We start from the raw sequence: 20,676 nt of genomic DNA on the forward strand, positions 1-20,676 counted from the left end.
CTGTTGCCAATCTTCCTCTTTTTACTTGTGGAAGATTGTCGCTGCGCTAACATCCATGCCAATCTTCCTTTATTTTATGTGGGATGCACTACAGTGTGGCTGAGAACATGTGATTGGGTTGTGGGTTATACAGGCATACACATTTTTGAAAACACAGCAAACTGTAATCTTAACGATCTCTCTACATTTCACTGTATGTAAATTATGGCTCAATAAAAAGAGCGTTTTAAAAACCTTCCTGCAAATCACATTTCAGTATCTGTCATCAGTAATCCATCTCAGACCTGAGTTTTCTGTGGGTCAACAAAATCCTAAAGTCAAAAGGAATCTCCTTATCCAAAAGGCACTGACACCGCTCCCCACCCACTCTCCAGAAACTTCTGTCTCAAATCCTTTCTCACACTGGAGTTGCCCTAGATATGAAATTCCACTCACCTCAACTGACTGAGAAGGCATTTTCAGCTTGGTGAGCTTGGCTTTGGCAGGCACTTTTAAGTCTGTTTTTTCAAAGGTCTGTTGCCGGTAGTCCTCCGGCAATGGCTTCAGTTCAGGAGACTCACTAGGAGCCTGATCTTGACCATCCATGGGCCGGACATAAGCTGTGGGCTTCTGCTGCATTGCAATGCTTTTCGAGGGGAGCGGGGGTGGGGGAAAGGTCTGAGAAGGTGGCTGGGGAGGGGCTACCCCAAGGCTGGCAACTGCCACTAAACCGTCTGGAGGGGGGTCTTTATCACGGACCTTGACAGCCAGGTCCTTGGGAGATTTGGCCGGGCAGTAGCCTTTATTGTTATTGTTACTGCTGTGAACCTTGGTGCTTCCTTGCGTCCTGGGAAGAGCTTGCTGGCTGGAATGTATAGGTGACAAGGGGGGTACTGGAGAAGGCAAAGAGGAGAGTAAGGGAGAAAGCTCCCTCTCTGGAGCCAAGTCTGCCATCGAAGCACAGTGGTCTCCATCAGCTCTGCGGTCACCTTTTTTGTGATGAGTAGAGCCGTAAGCCTCCTGACCAAGGCGATCTTGGGGCAGGTGCTGGCTGTCTGGTGCGCCATAGCTTTTGACATGGAGACTTGGCATTGGTTCCATTCTTGGCTGCGCCATCTTTGGATTGTGACTAATGTTACCAACAGGAAGTGGTCCAGAGGCAGGAGTGTTAACAGGCTGGTGGTGGACACTAGTGTGGAAGGAGTGGGATGGAATGCTGCTCCCCTTCTCAGGAAAGAGAGGATACCTCGGCTTTCCCAATCTGTTTTCAGAAGCATCCAAGCGATGAGGGTGGGACTTGGTACTAAGGAGCTCCTTCACTTCTTCATAGTTTCCTAACATGTTCTGTATCCTACTGGATAGCTCATCGCCCTTTTCTGTCTGAAAAAAAGAAAAAGAAGGCAGTAGAATTAGATACTGGGAAAAAAAAAAATCTAAGGAAAACTACCATTTAATAAACCATGTTACATAATACCATTAAAAATGAAGCACCTCAATTTAATGTGTGACATAGAATTTCATGTGCAATTTACACTCGCTTCCCTGGTTGAGAAGCCTGTATTACTAAACACGGGAGAATAACATTACAAAAGAAAACTGCAAACTTTGTTAACTTTGACTAACAAGGTTCAGAGGATTTTCATATTTTGTTTTCAAAAATAATCTCTGGGAGAAGTTGTCTTATTTTTCCAGTTTAACCCTTGCTCAAACTCAGTTTCACCAGAGTTGAACACGGTGATAAATGAGACTTTCTAGAATATAACAGGTACCTTGTAGGGCTCTCCAAACAGGGGGATCTTTTCAGGAAACGCCTCTTTCTCTTGGTGAGCTTCCTGGTTGCGTCTTTCCTTCTCTCTAATTCGAAGCAGGTTTCTGTCTTCATTGTACAAGCTGTTTCAGATGCCACAAAAGAACAAAAGCAATAAAATTTATTGGAATCCAAGTTTTGCAGTGCATATGTGCATGTGTGAGGGAGGCAAGGAGAGGCCATGAAGCAGCGATGACAAGGGAGATGATTTAAAGAAAGCGTGAGTCCCTCAACCAAGCCACTCCCAGGTTAGGCCTCAGTCAACATGCTCTGACCCTCCAGCCTCGGGTCCTGGCTCCGGGAACCTGAGCGTTCACTCTGGGCCAGGGCCTGCATGGCTCAGGACAGACTCCAAATGGAACAGCCTTTTATAGGCAGTGGTGGAACCCAGACAAGAGTAACGGCATTTTTACTTTCAGCTTGCAAAATACAGGGTAGAGGTGGAAGCTTTTCATCTGAAGGAGTCAGCAGGATGTGTGCTCTAAAAAGGCTGTTTTCCTGGATCAGTACTGTACATTTTGGAAGATTAAAATCAAAAGGCTTATTTCATAATTAGAAGATTACCAGGCACCCAAAACAGCACTTACTTTATTCTCAGCCTACTGTACTGGGAACGTCTTGGCATGTAAACCCAAAAAGGTAATTTTTATTTCTCATTTCAAATGTCAAGGATGGGAAAATCCAATTTCAGATGTCAGCTCTACCTCCTGAGAAGTCTTATAATCTGATTGCCCTATTTAAACCACATAAAAAGGCAGCCTAAATCATCAGCCCTGGCACCAAAGGGGTTAAAATGCATTCACTGAGAAACCAACCACAGAGATGGAAACCAAAGAGTGGAGTTTCAGCTAGCTTACAAATCAAAAGGGTGCTTGCCTCAGGTCAGCAAGACAGGCCAGGCCGCGCCCTCCCAACCCCCACAAGTGATAGATAAGAATAATGAAAATGAGAACTATAAAAAGCCTTTTGTCCTCATAGCCTTGCTCCCAGGGTATCTACTGAATCTCCCCCTCACCTACAACGTTATTTGAATAAATAGAAAAATATTCAATTGTCTCGCCAAGACTGTATGTACCTTTAGAAATGCTAGCCCTCATGGCAGACTCTCCCACACCCCTTTCCCGGCCTCGCTCCTCTCTCGTGACTTCTCTTATTTCCTCTGACAGAGCCTACTTGCTTCTCTCCTGCCTCCCTCGCATCTTGGCCCTCTGATTTAGCCTTCTCATGGAAAGAAATCCGATCTAAGGCTCTGGTTCTCATGTCACTACCCATATTTCAAAATAACAAGCGTTTGATGGCTCTTTACTGCTGCAGAATAAACTCTAAATCCTTGCTTTGGCATTAAAACTCCCCCATAATCTGGTGCAGATCTACTCTAGAAATTACCCCACTCTCCCTGCAGGCCTGCCACATCCATTCTACTTGACAGTCATGTCCATTCCCAAAACGTACCCTGTAAAGAGCAGCCTCTTGCTCTAATCCCCAGCCCAGAATCCCCTTTTAGTGAAAGATACCCAATTTTTCCAGGACCAGCTTACCTGCAAAGTATATTCTCCCACAAACCGCCTTTATATTCCAGCCACACCAGACTACTCCTCAGGCATATCCTGGACTTTGATGTTTCCATTCTAATCAGATAAATTTCTTCTGCCTCTTTCAACCACACAGGCCCATCCCCAATTTTCAGCCACCAGCATATCTCTTCAGTGATGCCAGTGTCACCCACTCGAAAGGCTCCGCAAACCCAGCAAGCACAGGCTGACTGAACAGACTGACTGGTCCCCCTCTTCTCCCCTCTCCTCCAGAGCGTGAGCTCCATCCTAACAGAACCTCTCGTATTCATCTCTCCCCTGGTGCTAAAGCACGGTACTTCGCACAGAAGCTAATCATTAAATATTTTTTAATTAAAAGCAGCTACTATTGGGCTGGCTCCATGGCCGAGTGGTTAAGTTCACGCTCTCCGCTGCAGCAGCCCAGGGTTCGGATCCTGGGCACAGACATGGCACTGCTCGTCAGGCCACGTTGAGGCGGCGTCCCACATCCCACAACTAGAACGACGTGCAACTAAGATATACAACTGTGTACAGGTGGGGTTTGGGGAGATAAAGCAGAAAAAAAAAAAAAACATTGGCAACAGTTGTTAGCCCAGGTGCCAATCACAAAAAAAAAAAAAAAAAAAAACAGCTACTAGGCTTATATTTTTATAAACTTACTTTTGTTGAAAAATTTAACTCTGGAAGACACAAGCAAGAGCCATTTAAAAAATTATAACCATTCAAAAAATGATCTGCTGTTTCCATAACCTTTCAATCTATAAGGGTGGTGGGGAGGACTAAGCAACCTAGTTGAATTCACTAGGACGTGACAAGGAACGACCTGCTTAGACCATTTATCAAAAGCTTCTCCTAGACGACACCTATCTCAATATCAGATTTTAGGAGAAGCACAAAGTGAACAATTTATGTTAGTCAACATACATGGAAGTTAAGGAAAAAAACTAACCCAGGACCTGGCTACAGAGTCTTCTTTAATAGAGCCTGAATCGCTGACGTTTCGGACAGGCAGACAGACTTCTGGCTGACAGTAGCAGGAAGGACTTGATGATCCCTCAAGACCGCCTTTCAATTATTTTAGGATTTTGGTAGTTCCTCTTGTTGGCTCAAAGAAACATCATGTAACACTGACAACCATGGGAACCAAGGAAGAGGGGTGATGAGGAAATAACTTCTTTCTCCTTCAAACTTGCTTTCCAGCCAGTGTGTGTGTAGGCAGAGCGGGGGCATGCAGTCATCCTCTGAGCACCTTGAGCTCCCAGGCTTCTCTTCTCCAGAGCTACCTGGCACAGGCAGCCCACCCTGCAGCGCACCTCAGCGAGGGGAACAGCTCCCAGGGCGCCTGCCTGCCTGTTCTCCCTAGGAAAGGAGCACTCCCTTTTCTGATTCTGCTGGGGACAAGCGTGGAGTCCCTGTAGCTTTATTTGCTTGGGGTGATGTTCAGAGCCTTTGGCTCTGCTTTATGAGGCAGAGTTCTGCCACCTTCTGAGTAATTGCTACCTTTGTCTCAGAAAAGGGAACCCCAAATAGCAGGATTCTCAGGCCCAGACTGAAAAGTGAGGGTGTAAATGGCAGCACCTCAACTCTCAGGCAGCGTGACGTTCTCACTTAATGTTCTTGTCAGCTCCACACACATCCTTAAGGAAAGCCACCCTGACTTAAAATTACTAAAGTATTTCTAAACTGATCAGCTCAGCCTTATCTCAACATCAGTTAGGTTTTACTTTGCTTCCAGATTTCCTTCCAAAATAATAGAAACTGCTACAGAAATAATGCGAAGAACCCAATTTTACTAAATTCCCAACACTGGCTTATTGCAATGTGATCCAAAAGTTGAGTGCCACCCATGGGGAGGAAATCCTATTAAATTAAGGATTCTGGTTAATTAAGGTTTTACTTCATTAGTTCAAAAACATTTTTTTAAAGTCCACACCAAGATTGTATTGGCAGACATATGTAATACTATACCAATTTTGAGACAAACTTTGAACATATTTTTTTCTTATTCACCATCATTCTTTTTAACTGAAAAAACCCAAAAATAGTGAGGTGAGGAAAGACATCATGTGTGTCACCGGTAGGATGAGTTTTATGAGGTCTAGACTTGAAACTCACTCTCACCCACACTGTCTGTTGGCAGCTCCCTCTTGGGTCTCACTCACCAAGGCTCCTAGGGAGGTGGGGGTGGCGGGGGGGGGGGGGGGGCAGAGGAAGCGGAAGAGACAGGAAGTGACAGGTCCACAGCTCCCAGGACTACACAGGGTAGCTTTCTGGTTTATCTGGCTTTTACTTAGTTCAAGTTTGCAATGGCTTAAGGAATGGTTTCTTAAAGTTCCTAGGCAAATTTTTTCATGAGTATTTTCTTTTTCTTGGTTCCATTTTGAAATCAAGGGAAATGTAAATTTAAAAAACATTAACACAATTAGTAGCATGAGTAAACCACTGTGCAGCCTCTAACACATCATTGATTTTAAACCAAAATGCCGGCAAAGAGGGAGAGGATGGAAGAATTTTAAACGAGGGGATTTTAGTAAATGTCCTACACGATTCACAAACTCTGTAATTACCTTTGCATAATTACAAGTTGACTACCACTTCATTTAATTAAAGGTGCCATTTTTTTCTCCGGTGTAGAGGGGAAAATGCCTGCTCACTCTCACAGGATAACCTCGTCCGACTTTCTCACTGTTGCACCTGGAATAGAGTTAGAAGCGCTCCTTCACTGATGTCTGCACAGCACTTTGCATTAGATAAGACAACCTCAAAATTTAGTGAGAATCAGAACCACCTGGAGGACTTGTTAAAAACACAGATTGCAGACACGCACCCGCAGAGTTTCTGATTCAGTAGATCTGATGTGGGGCCCGAGATCCGCATGTTTAACACGTTTCTAAGTGGTTCTGAGGAGCAGTCTTTCTGGGTTGTACGGATCACTTTAGGCTTACCAAAAAACAATAGCAACGATGACAGCAGCAGCAGCAGTGGGCCTGGGTCTCCCCCACGTAGCATCTGTTCCTCAGTCAGCACTGATTTAGGCAGATCGCATCAGCCTCCTATTTAATTTTTACAACCACTCTGTGAGAGTGGGATTATTAACCCCATTTTCCAGGTTAAAAAACTAAGGCTCAGAGATTAACTTGGTAATAAATGGTAGATCTGAAAATTCAAACACAGGTCTGCCTGGCCCCAAAGCTTGCGTCCCGAATCACAGTTCTGCTCGCAAAGCTTTCAGGCTGTGTTAAACAGGGCAATGACAAAGAAGATGTACTAAAGTGCGTTAACTTACAATCACTCATAATTCCTTAGTTCAAAGAGGTACACATCGACAATTCAGGTTATCCCTGCCAGCAGAGCAGTCTCAGAGCTGTAAAATATGTATTTGGTTAAATGCATCCACACACGTCTGTCCTTGCCTGAGGACCTAACAGAGGGCCCTTTTAGAGAGGATGGCCGACAGCATGAAGTTGCTCTTCAAGTTATAAAAACTGTGCTACAATTCCTATTTTAGAGCTTTTTTAAAATTTACAGATTTGAGGCCAGTGACCCCATAATAATCTCTGGATTCACAAGTCATCTCTAATGTGCTAAGGGGCTCTTCACATTAATTTCTGCCAAGGACAGGCAGTAAATAACCTTGCACCAAAGCAGCCATCATATGCCTGCTATCGGGCTCCACTCCCATTACCGTCTGGCCAGCTGACCTGGGCCATGTTTCTAGGGCCTCGGTGCCAGCTTTCTGGTCAGCCCTGGGGAGAAAAAACATCAAGTCACATGGTGATTTGAAGCAGCTGACTGCATACAAAGACAAGTCCACGTGTGGAAGCGCCCCGGGGGGAGGGGACAAAGTCTGACCACCCGGCAGACACCCATGAGTTCCATCTGAAGTTTGCAAAAGCATTTTTCGACAGGGAATAACTTGACTCTCAGTAGTCGAGTTCCTTCTTTTGGCTCATAGACCACTGTCCACCATCTGCAAGGTTCAACACTGAGGCCTCAAAAAGATCTCTGCAGAATGCACCAAACCACCTCCTCCACCTCATTTTTTTTTTTAGAGTAAGTGAACTAGAAAGACCAACGGGAGAAACCACAAGCTTCAGTTTCCAGTGGCTGGTGAAAGAGCAGTGACACAGGAGACTGGCCCTGCAGAACACACACACGGACACGCCATCACTGAGGTGCGCTGCGCCACAGCTGTTTTCACTGACAGAGCTCCATGGCTCTGGAGCAGCTCAGCGGCCTGAGGGAAGCTTGGCAACCTAAAACAGGCCAGGATGCTCTCCCTCTCAGAGAGGTGGTGAAACTCCTGAGGAATTCAGAGCTGCCCAGTCAGCCCCTGAACACAGTCACTCAGTCAGCCCCATGCTGGGCCTGTCAGGGCACACGGACTTTTCAAATACTTCTCCTTGGCAGTCTGGGTGGATATGTTGAAACGCTGTGATAAAATGAAGAAATCACAGCTCTGTAAGGATTAGTGAGAGTGATGCCCCTTTTTCTCTTCCCCTTGCACTGGAAAAAGAAAGAGCGTGTGTGGAAAGAGGAAAGGCAATAATAGGAAGGCCCAAGCTGGGCTTGAGGCGTGGGGCAGCGGGCTGGCTCTGCCCTCATCTGCCTGTCGCACCTTCTTCCAGGCGGGAGCCACGGGCCCTGCTGCTAATCAGGGTTAGTCATGCAGGATCCCTGAATGCCATTCGTTGCTTCCATGGCAACTCTTGGCCCACGGGGCTGGCTGTGCACAGCTGACTACCCATTCATCACCCTTGACTGGTCACTCCACACAGACCTTTCTCTGATAGATGGCACCCACTCTCTCTAGAGCTCACGTTTAAAAGTTTAAACTCTCCCTTGGAGGATAAGAGTAATGTCTCCTGTGTTTACCCTCGTAGGCATAGAGAAGGGACATTTGGTGGGAAGGAAAGGGAAAATCCTAAAATCAACAGTATACATTACTTCTGGAAAAGAACAAGTCTTTTTACTATTTTAGAAGCACTATTCTGACTTGAACACACAAGGAGAATGCACAACATAAAACTCACAAGTTAAGTCTGTTCACAGAAGTTGGGCAACCCTGGCTCAGAGAGGGTGATATATGTGTCACAAAGTCACGGAGGCAAAAGGACAGCAGGCTTGGGTTCTTACTAGTTGTGCAAGTGACTTTTTTATTTTGGAAGCCACCCCTATTGACTTTTTACGGCCATCCTCCAGCCCTTTGTTCCCATGTTCCTCTATTCCTGCAGTCTAACATCCAGGAAACATTTTTCGGACGCTGGCTTTAGGAAAAAATGTCAATACACTTCAAAACACAAAAGCAGTTTTTTCATTAAACTATATCACTCATAAATACAACTTAAACATGAGAAATCAAAGTGGCTCTGTGTTTAAAGGCAGAATAAATGCTGCTTCAAAGAATGGAGAATTTTTCCTCTCCTGCTTTATGCAGATGAAAGAATTCGCAACAGGCTTTCTGGAAATAAAAATCACTCAGCTAACTCTTCCATGGTTTTCACCCTCAATATCTCCCCCATCACCTAACACCATAAATATGAAGAAAAAAATCAGAGACTTAGTCCTAAAACAAAATCTTACAATCTGACTTATAGAAAAAGTATCAGCCAAGTGAAATGACAAAACAGCATCATGTCACAGTTGTCTTCCTGGAGGAATTCCCAGGGGTCATCCCCAAGTAAAGCGTTCTCTGCTCCTCACTTCTGCTTGCCACAGAACTTTGCAAAATTAAATCAATCTGTAAGGTACTTTACATACCTTAAAGGCATACTACGAGTTTTAAATTGAGACAGGCTCTGCCTAGGCAAACGTGAATCAGTCACTTCAGTTCAAAGGAGAGACACGTTAATTTACCCTTCAAAATGAAGCTGCCAGAAACTTCTGTGTGCACGTTAATATGCAGCAAAGGTCTGAAAGGATACACATTAGAAAACTAGCACGAAGGAGCACCAGATTAGTGTGAGGAGGTGGATGATAGCACGGTTTAGGGAGCATTTTAACATTCTTTTCACACCAAGAAAGTATTCTCATTTACTGTTCATGTCATTGAAAGCTCTGATTAAAAACAAAGGAAACAGCCTCATACACATATAGGAACATCAAGACCAGGGGTAAAGAAAGATTGAGGTGTTGATCACTTTGGCAATAACTCTCACTGGAATCTCTGAAAGCTGCTTGTGAGGCCGGGACTCAGTCTTAGATGGTTACTCAATAATAACGACAGACCCCTCTGCATAACGTAGTGCATCAGAGCCTCTGTCCCGGAGCCCAGGCACCGGCAGCCGCCGTGTGAATGGAGCAGTCTCACTGTAACCCACTCTTTTTCTCTCAACAGATCACATATCTTTAGGGGCATTTCTACCCTACGGATGGAAAAGCACAAGAATTTGTCTTCCTCCTTAATTGGTTTTAAGAGAGGAGTGGGGGAAGTGTGAGGGTAGGGATGTACAGCTCCAACAGAGGTGGGATGAGGGGAAAGGAGACAGATGAACTAACATATTCCCACGTGCAGCCGCCAAGTCCTCTGCCTTCCAGACATGCTTCAAAAATAAAAAGCTGTACTGACTGAGCAACGCCATCATGGCACAACCACACAAACCACACCAGCGCAAAGAAATCGCTCCCAACCTTGAAGATTTGACAATCCACAGCTAGGCATTAATAAAATATCTATGTTTAATGTTACATGAAACGAGAACATAGTAATGTTACTGACAAATTTCCAGAAAACTCAGTCTCTGAGAAGAGTTTCCCAAAATGCCGGTTACCTGCAGTTAATTGAAAGGAAGTACAGAAATTAACCCCATAATGGCAACAGGCTCCCTAGAGATAAATCTGCCACCTGACTATTTATTTATGTCTCCCCTCTAGCTGAAAAGGTCCCTAGTGATCAGAGCTGACCGCCCTCCTTGGAAGGCTTATTTGGCACCCATCAGAAACACGGGCAGAAGCTCTCAGCTCTTCCCCTGCAGATGTGGTATGCACCAGGATCCACCAGAGCTTGGCCTCATTACTAGGCCATTCTTCATACACACTCACCTGACTATGAAGGACCACATCACATGCCTGAAAACAGTGAGGCCGGTGAAAGTCTGTCCCATTACAGCCGCAAATTTAAAAAATCCTCAGTCACAAACTAAGAAAGAAGGTAGACAAGCAAGTCTAAAGCTTTTGTTTTTTTAATGCTTGCCTCAATTCATACTCAACTTAAAAAAAAAGTTTTGGGCATTAAATCTATTAAGCATCCAAATTCAAATGAAATGTTGTGTGTACTTCCTTACTTCTCACTCGGAGCACAGCCCCAACAGGGTCCTCATCCTGGGCTGCCTAGCTCTGCACAGCTGCCTCGCTGATCTTTCTAAAAATCATGAACCTGATCTGGTTATTCACCTATTTATAAGCTTTCTGAGCGCACTGCTGCCTCCAGGATTAAAGCTGCTGAGTGGGCATGTGAAGCGATGCCGTTCACCACCTGGCTTCCACTCACCTCTCAACCACCATGGAGTAAGACTCTTCCTGCTCATTGCCTCACCTCTTGCTCCTTTGAGCACAAGGAAATGGGAGGCTCCGGGAAAGCACAGCCCTTCTCTCTGCCTGGACCTCCACTCTCACCTCTCAACCCCCGCTGCGAATGACTGCTTCTCTGGAATACATCTGTTCTTGCAAACCTGCCCATGTTGACATTTACGAAAATGGGACGGACTGTAGATGTGCCCACACATTTCCTCATCAGACTGTGAGCTCCTTAAGGGCAAGGGCTATTCCTGAGAGCAGAGTGCTTAGCAAACATAATGCCTAATGTACATCTTTGACTGAAATGATTGTATTCAAGCATTACTCAAGTCCAAACATTCCAGAATTCTGCTGAATTCTGCCAGTCTTATTATTTGATGACAAAATATGATTCATTGTCTGATACCTAAAACTGATTTACCAGAATGTTGTACCCATCAAATGACTCAAATCTAGAAGGAAGGTGACATCACTCTTTCCTAGACCAGCCATGGAAGTTGCCTCCGCTAACACCATACGTTTATCAGTTAATACAGGTTTTATTCTTCAGTTTACCATACTTATTAATTAGTCCAAGTGTACTACACATCCCTTTCCCCCCAAAAGAGAAAGAAAAGAATGTTTGGGTAACACTTATATAGCAAACACACCTTTAATTTTAAATCAGCAGATTCAGACAACAATACAGAACAATTTAGCCTCTAGGACTAAGACTTAACAACAGAAATCCCACAATGAAAAATCTCCCCATGTTGCTATCAACGCATCCTGGGAAAAACAAAGAAAATACAAGATCCAGAGAGAGAATTTTAAAATGCAAATCAGATTATGTGGCTCCCTCCGCTGCTGAAAGACCTCCGCAGGCTTCCCTTCATCTTCAAGACTGAAATCCAGAGCCAGGCCCATGAAGCTCCACCCCAACCACACTTCCTTGTAACTGCTACCACCCAGATATCTTCCCCTCCCCCGTCCCTCCTCAAATACTAACCACACTGGCCTTTCCAGGTCTGGAACAGACCGAGCTGTGCCTTGCTATTCCGTGTCTGGATGCTCCGTCCCTTGAGCTGAGGGTGACGGGCTCTCTGTTGTCACTAACATCTCAGGTTAATTATCAGCTCCTCAGTGAGGTCCCAGATCTAAATGGCCACTTTGCCCCACCAGCTTCTAGCACTTCACCCTGCCTTATCTCTGTTTATCACTATCTAAAATTATGTTGCCTGTTCATTTATCCGTTTAATTATGTCTTGCTCCCCACACTCACTGCAGAAGGCCTGTCACCTTTCCTCTCTTGCTCCTCGCTGTGTACCCAGCGATAACTCACTAGGATAAATGAATATTGGCTGAATGGATGGAATTCTGCATATGGATGCAGACTCAAGCAGTGGTTTCTCTTAAAAAAAAAAAAATCATACAATTTGAAGTCAGAAGTATTTTCAAAAGATAGTATGTAATTTTTTTTTAAACTAGGCAGTCATGGACAGCATGCTCTAAATAACTGATGAATACATCAAATTTTTAAGTACCACAGAGAAAGCAAGAGAAAAACAAATCATTTCCAAATACATCCAGTGTCTCATGAGACTGCTGAAATGTCCCTAAGGAGATTAAAAAAAGCAACTCTTAAGAAATTATTCAGGAGCAAGTTTTTGTTTTGTTTTAAGAAGAGACTAATTCTACAATCATAAGAGATCAAACATCCTAAGTGGATATTTTTTGTCACTTAGCAGCTTAAGTACCAGATAATTCCCAACATACACCAAATTGAATGAATTACATTCTATAGAACAGCTTGGAAAACCGTACAGCATTTACCACTCCAAAAGGAAGAGTCCCTCCCAAAGAATGAACTTCTAACACACACATTCCAGAGAACCAATTGCACCACATACGATAAGAAGAACCGTTTGAAACCAGGCCAATGTACCAAGTACAGCTTCAGCCAGAACAAATGCTCAACATTTAGACTCACTAACCAACAGCAAAAAGCAACAGGAAAAGGCTTACACTTGGAAAATGAAAGGAAGAGCAATGACTGTGTATTGATAAGAAGAGCGGGGAACAATGGGATAATCAGGAAACTGGCAAGTTGCAATTGATTTCTCTAAGGAAGAAAATAGTAGAAAACATTGACTCTTCAAATGAATACCTAGAGACGCATCAACACATTTTTCAGTCGCTGAACAACGCATGGCTCCTCCTCTATCCATTTAATGAGGCTCACCGTGAATGTAATACTAAATTCAAGGATGGTCCATTCCCCAGTCAACGCACAACTTCTCCTGGTAGAAACCATTGCCAATTATATTTTAAACCTGGCAAAACAGGCAGCTGTGGATACACATATGAAGAATGAAACTTTCTAACAACCGAAAAAGTATCTTTTCACAAGGAAACACATGAACATAAAAACACAAAGATATCTAATCTTATTTGAGCATTACCCAAAAGACAAGATAATGTAAAAATCAAGTGTTCCTATAAATGTTTTCACAGAATCATCAGTTTTTTCCTTTACACCTTCACTTACAGTTTTCTCTCTCCTTTTGGTTAATTGCGTGTCACACTTGTTTCAACAGAAAGCTTAATGTCATAAAAACTAGAGGCAGTCTCATTATTCTATTCCATTTCATTCCACAAACATTTCAAGTAGGAAGAACAGGGAGATTATTATAGGAGAAGAAAGCTGGAAGCATGTATTGGTATTTTATATGGCAACAAGCAACAATTATGTGTTTCTAAATATTCTCATTTTCATCATAACCCCAGCTCACCTCCTACCGCCCGCTATAATTGGCATCTCCTCCAAGCTAAACAGTAAGTCATTGTTCTTCTGGAGAAGTCTCCCTTCATTTTGACCTCTGCTAAGCAGTGTTATGAGTCTTACAAAGCTTGTCAGGTTTCTTTGGGCTGGATTTTGGCCCAACCGACAACATTTATATGCAGAATATATCATCTTTTCCCCATCAGCGCCAAGGGGCAGTTCACTTGCATAAAAACAAAGAGTATTTACCAAACTTACTAAAGCACCTCTCCGCCCTCTTCAGTGTCAATAAACTAGAACCTGAGAGTCCAGTTAAAAAAGAAAGAAGTCTCTTTCAGAATGTAGAGGCTCTCTTTTATAATACTTTAAAATTTTTCATTTTCAACTCTTTGAAAAGCAGAGGCTAACACATTATATGGAAACAATAAGCAAACATTCAAAATTACCAAACACACTGTGATAAATTCTTATACAAGGCCTCTGACTGTAAGATATTTTCTTCAAACAGAATTGCATTTTAAATATTATTTATGTCATGTAAGGTTATTTAATATCACCAAAGCACTTATCTATGGCATCTTACACCTCACAGAATGAAAACAGAAAATCTCTTTGTTTCCAGTAAATATCTGTGCTAGCCCTAAGGATAAAAGAAGTAAGATTCCACAATCTTGTGGGAGAGAGACACGAGGGGGAACAAACCACTCAGAGTGATTCCAGAGATTGGTTACGAGTCTTAAAGAAGCAGAGAAAAACACCAAGTCTAAAAGGAGGAGCCTGGGACGATATAATTAAGAGCAGTGACATCTGAGTGTGAAGGATGAGCAGAAGTCTGAAGGCAGAAGGGGCCCCCAGGCCCTGCCTGAGAAAGCAGTGAAGTCATGGAAGAGCGATCACTTACTATGGGGTGTCTGCACCCATCTGACCACATTCCCAACTCCAACTCTCTCATAGGAAGGGTCCAAAGAAGCCCCAATAATTGGTGCGTATGTCAGCCTTTTGCAGCCATCCACTCCAGGGGCTGGCCCAGTGCCTCAATGATCTTTCAGGGCAGCAATACCCTGATAATGATAATGGCCTGTAGGCTTTCCTCTGCCTGAAGCAATGATCTTTAATGACTGTGCACATGGAAAACTGTCAGTTTTAGGCAACGAACAGAGTGAGGATGCCCAAATTTAAAATGCAAAAGGACGTAACTGTGGCCGCAGATGATCACAAAAGCAAAAGTGATCCCTCTTCAAGAGCCCTCTTTCCTCCTCCTTTCCCCAAAAGCACCAGCCCACTCATCACATGGAGTCTTGCTGTGCAGTCCAGCCTGACCTCCTAACTCAAATGATTTTACAGTTTCCAGGAGCTCCACGTGTCCCTCTGCTTGATGAGCCAGCAGTCACAATTCTATGATTTCAAAAGTTCAGTAGTAAATTTAAAAGGAACATTTAGTTAAACATCCCCACCCCAAACTGTTCCTTAATTTCCCGACATGCTCATTAGCCCAGAAATTTCAGACCCATAAGTAAAATAAGTTAAAGGAGAAAAAGGCTACCAGTGGCAAAGAGGGAAAAATTTTTTAAACATTTCTATTTGATTTAACATTGATCAATGCTTACATTTCAACCTAAAAATGTACATTAAACAAAGTTAGCAGAAACAAAAAAATGGACTAGAACTGGGGTGGGCAAACTATGGCCCAGCTGCCTGTTTTTGTAAATAAAGATTTATTGGAACACAGCCCTGCCCATTTGTTTACATATTGTCTGTGGCTGCTTTGGTCCTAGAACAGCAGAGTTGAGTAGCTGCAAAGTCAAGTAGTTGCAACAAAGACCACACAGGCGGCAAAGCCTAAAATATTTACCATCCAGCCCTTTACAAGAAAAGGTTGGTCAACCCTTGGACTAGACTCTAAACTGTTGACAAAAATAAGGGGTGAATTTTTAAAGTTCATTTTGAGATGTTTCATTTTGAAGGAGTGGCGTGCAGGCTGCTTCAGATAGAACTCATTTTTGCAATACACAAGTCTTTCGGTAACAGCAAACTTCTGTGTTGCCAGCTCTCCCAACTTGAAAGGAAAAGATGAAAAATCTCCATTCTTATCTCTAATTATCTAATTTTAATGACTTACTCTCTAATTCCGAAAGATAAGCAATAATGCAGTGGTGAAAAGTGCGCCCCTCTTCTGTCCTGGCGGCCTCCAGGTCCTCGTGCTACTCACTGCATGATGTGATCTGCCATCTCCAGGACTCAGTTTCCCCATCTGCAGTACCTTGCCTGGACCAAGGGTCAATAGCCTGAAGACGGCCGTGAAAAGAGTGTGTCGGCAGAAGTTGGGGAGATTATGAGGCATAAAAACCACTCCAGTCACTAGTTCCAGCTGCATCTTAAATGGAATAACGGCCTTCACACTACAATTCTTTATAATTTTAGGATGAAATAAGTGGGAAAAGACAGGCTATGAGGAAGACGGCAGAGCAGAAGAAAACATTAAGAACAGCTCTGGGATTAAAAAACTCTCAAGGCAGAGTGAGTCCATCCAAGCTCCCTGAGCTATCTACTCCAGCACGCGGGTGTGGTTTTCGGAAAATATGAAGAATTCAGCCAGTGGCTGCTATTAAAGGTCAGAACTTACTGTTCCTCAAATGTCCTCATTCTTTAGAAGTCTCGTAGGAGACTGCACCACTAGATTTGAATACCTTTATTTAAATCAAAGGACATCTGACAGGTTGACAGTGCAAGGAAACAGGCTGACAGCCTTATAAAATTAAACCAAGATCTTCAAATGGAGGTAGAGTGAACCTCTTACATATTTTTGCCTTATTCCTTCAAATTTAAAACCTCCTAAGGGATTGCTCACTAATTAAGGCTGCTACTCCATCTGCCCTCAGGGGGAACACTGCTTCCCTTACAACTCTGGCCCAATCACAGACTCATATTCCCTTTACAGTGAAACAGCAGAGAACTGGCTGGAACATTTACATTAGGCTCTACCAAAAGCTGGAGGATAAAAGAATAGAAATAAACAGGTAACATGCAACCAGATAATGTGATTGACAAATTACAACTTGCCCAACTTCAGCTTGGGGCCCCTAGTTATCTACAGATCCACCGCCAGGTTACTTGGGAGGACATTCCATTACCCCCAGACTTCTCTCATTCTGGCCCAAAAGGGAGGCTTAGAGAGCCCTGAGTCCACGCCATGCAGGATCACTGACACTAACTAAGTCCACCTCTTTCAGGAGAGATCCCCGCCTCCCTCCCCGTAACTTCCACAGCATAACCATCATCCCAGAACCCCTCTAACACACGCGCTCGTAAAGTAGCAGAAGGTAGTTGGGCTACATTCTGTCATATACTTCTTACTGTTACTTAAAAATAGGGAAGTCTTAAAGAATGGACACAGGTATCTACTCCCCACCAAGTGTCTTCACTAGGGGAAGGGCTAGTGCCAAAAAACGTATCTTTTAATGATTTTGGAGACAGACTCAGATATCCTGTAAAAGTGGCTTTGCTTGTTTTATAGAAAGTAACCGCCATATCCCTAATCACAGACACATAAGAAATTTTAGTTTGTGACAGTCATAGGAAAAGTCATTTTAAAAGAAATGTTCAATACATCTTAGGAAGGCCCAAAATCCCAGAAACTCAATAAAGCAATGCAGGAGCATTCTCAAGAAGAGACAATCTAGGGAAAGGAAAATACACACAAATCCAAGGGTCTTGGTCTGAGACCCCAATAAATTACCTAAATAATCTCTACAAAACGAGATACTATCAAGCACATACAACTCATCCTACAATAAAGAAAAAAAAGAAAAATAGAAATGACACCCTGAAAGGAAGAAAAATAGAACAGGAATGTGTATATTTACTCATCTTCTAGTCATCTTCCCACATATACAACAAAAAATAACCCAAAAAATAGTTCCATGTCTCTCTCTCTTTTTTTTTGGTAAGGAAGATTGGCCTTGAGCTAACATCTGTGCCAATCTTCCTCTCGTTTGCATGTGGGATGCTGTCACAGCATGGCTTGATGGTGTGTAGGTCCACGCCCAGGATCCAAACCCCAAACCCGCAAGCTCCAGGCCACCTAAGTGGAGCATGCAAACTTAACTACCACATCATTGGACTGGCCCAATAGTTCTATATCTTAATAGGGGTTTGGGTTACACAGATGTTTGCACTGTCAGAACCTACCAGAACACTCAAGATTTGTGCATTTCATTGCTTACAAATTTTACGGTAAAAGAAAAGAAACTCGTAAATAAATACTTAACTTTAATGACATACAAGCTGAAGTATTTAGGGGAAAGTACACTGACGTGTATCTGCAACTTATCATAAGAAGCACAAAAGACAGATTAATGGGTGGATACAACAATGAAGAGATGAAAAGATATATGGTAACAAGCATAACAAAGTGTTGGTATAATCCGAGAACGAAGCTTTTTACAGTGAAATTTTTTCCACTTTTCTGAATGGGCAAAAATTTTCATAATACAATATTAGTAAAAATACCCACAAGAATAAACTAGTAAATATGGTAGGATCTGGGAGGCTGCCACCCACCAGGAGCTCCCCATCTTTCCATCAGACACATCTAGAGACTTCTGGTTAAACTTGAAGTTTTATCAGAAAGGGGTCACTTGGAAGCACAAATTCATCTCTCAAATGGTACAGCGGATCTTTGGAAGGAAAGGAACTGCAGAGTGCTCCTGAACTTGTGAGACACACGATTACATCTGTTGGCAGAACTGAAACAGCTGGAGCATATGCGTGCATGCTGAGTGAGCGTTGTCTGTGCGCGCACACTGAGCAAAACCTTACCCCACTCCTTTAAAATCGTGCTCGGGCCTCTGCTTTTTGCTCTGAGAAAGTAACAGCAAGTGATCCAGGAGAGATCCATACGCACAGGTGCAGGAGTCAGTTTCAGACTCCCGTCTGGGGCGCTTTCAGGGCAATCTCCGCAGCAGCCACTGTGAAGACACTCTCTCTCCTCCAACCTTCATCTTTAAAAAAAAAATTCGTTGCTTTTCCCTAGTTGAGAACTAGGTTGTTCAAGAGGTTTTGGAAAATTAATCTCTGATTCTTGTCTTACTTCTTTGTGTACTGATTTAGTGCCTACAAAGGAGCCACCAGAATCACATTTCCTCTTCATATTTCAAAGCGTTTCTCCTGCAAGTCCTTCCCCGCACAATTACCAAGCCAGAAAGCTCCAGGCTTTAAGGAGGGCCTGAGTCTATGGTTCTGTTTTCCGTGGTTTGAGTTACATCTGCTATCCAGGACACAAAAGGCCCAGATTTTAGAGGCGTATTTGACACAAGTAAATTTGTAACACAATAGGTGGCTCCCTTATACCTGCCAGTCTCCCTTCCTGAGTATTTTCTCCCCTGAGCTGGTTCAAAACACTGCTGCCATCAACCCCGTCCCTGCCAGGCATGTTGAGGCCCGCGTCACCCAGGACTCTTTCCCTGCTCTTTCAGAGGGCTCGCCTTAGCTGTTCTGCTAATGGGCCCCCGCCCCTCTGACCCCTCCATCCCCTCCTGCTACAGAGCAGCTGGATGGCCACTCAAGGGCCCCAGATGGAAACTGCTGTTTGTCAGTCTCCTACCACGGGGGCGGACAGAGAGGCGGCTGAGCAATACAGGACAGGACACTCTGGTTAGTGGCACAGTAAGCTGGTTAAGAGCACGGTCTCCGGAGTTAGTGAAGGGTTTAACCTGCTCTGCCACTTCCTGGCTGTGATCCTTTGGGCAAGTCTCTTAACCTTTCTGAGTCTCAGTTACAGCAGCTATTACAAAGCGGTGGTGATAATAACAGTACCGATTCCCTAAGATTCCTACGAGGATTAAGTGAGCTAATGACTCCAAGAGCACAGTAAACAGAGAGCACTCAAGTGGGCAAGAAAGGAGAGGGCTGAAAATGTCCCCCAGATGCACCTAAGCCCTGAAAAGACTGCTGTGCTTTTTATCTACCCCACTCAGGTTTACAGGTTCCCAAGTCATAGCTTGTATCCAGCCAAGCCTTTGCCCACCCCACATCCCCTCCGCTTCAACCAATCCTTTCCTCATCACTGTGCGGGAAGTTTTTCTTCCATTTTCTTAACTTCTATGAGAAGTCTGACCACTTCTCCCTTTTCTATAGGGCTATGTAATCCACACCGTACCCAGCAGTGTCTTGCACACAGTGTATCCTAAACAAACAGGCTAAATAACTCACATCTGGGGCCAGCACTGATTGAGCTGGAGTCTGACAATGTACAGATGCTCTCCAAAGCACAAACACCCCCACCCTCAGGAACTATGGGGAGCCTGCAGAGCAGGGGTTCTCAACCACGGCACCATGGACATTTGGAGCCAAATCGTTCTTTGTGATGGGGTCTGCCCTGTGCACCGTAGGATGTTGAGCAGGATCCCTGGCCTCTATCTTAGATGATGGTAGCACACCCTCCTCCCAGCTGTGACAATCAAATGTGTTTCCAGACATTGCCAAACATCCCCAGGGTGGGTGGAGGGGAGTGGCGCTAAAATACCCTCCTCCTCCTCCTCCTTTCCCTGCCCCCCATGTGTAGAACCACTGCTGCAGAGAATGAGTATTCCCAAGTCACTGAGCTACTTTTCTACTGAGACAGCAGACCACAATGGAGCACGCAGAAAACAGGCATGGGAAATCTTTCCTAATAGCTGGCACCTTCAAGACTGTCACTACTAGCTACGGCCAACAGGGTAAGTCACAAACTCTCTAAGCTCTAGTTTCCTCTTCTCTAAAATGGAGATGACTGTACCAAAGGTTTAGGGCTGTTGTAATAATTCAATTAGCTAATGCAAACACAGTGCTTACTTAGCCCAGTGCCTGGCACACAGTAAGTACTCAATAACTGGGAGCTATTATTAATAAATATATACAGCCGGAGTCCAGGTGCTGGGCAAAGCAGCACAGTCGTTGGTCCATTCCCCCCGCCCCCCATTCTTTCATTGCTCCTCCCACCCTCTCCTCCCCAAGGAGGAAGTAAGATAATTCAATACTAAACACAAGACAATGGTCTCTAGAACTGCCAGCATACGGAACAG

The 20,676-nt window shown here is 43.9% G+C and overlaps 1 protein-coding gene across 7 annotated transcripts in view; it reads right to left on the reverse strand.

The window, feature by feature from the left end:
- AFF1 (ALF transcription elongation factor 1) overlaps positions 1-20,676 on the reverse strand; it is a 176,845-nt gene that overhangs the window by 85,630 nt on the left and 70,539 nt on the right. For 6 of the 7 annotated variants that reach the window (XR_011538625.1, XR_011538624.1, XM_070614359.1 and 3 more), the window contains 2 exons: positions 1,749-1,869; positions 436-1,359 (listed from right to left, as the gene is read on the reverse strand). Coding sequence is in view for 5 of the 7 variants with exons in the window: in XM_070614359.1 (XP_070470460.1) it covers positions 436-1,359; positions 1,749-1,869 (1,045 nt within the window). In the remaining 2 variants the exon portion in view is untranslated. Of the gene's footprint in view, positions 1-435; positions 1,360-1,748; positions 1,870-5,906; positions 6,034-20,676 lie in introns of all 7 variants that reach the window. The other variant, XM_070614363.1, reaches the window with a different exon arrangement.

The sequence above is a fragment of the Equus przewalskii genome, chromosome 3, assembly GCF_037783145.1.
Source record: "Equus przewalskii isolate Varuska chromosome 3, EquPr2, whole genome shotgun sequence".
Lineage (NCBI taxonomy): Eukaryota > Metazoa > Chordata > Mammalia > Perissodactyla > Equidae > Equus > Equus przewalskii.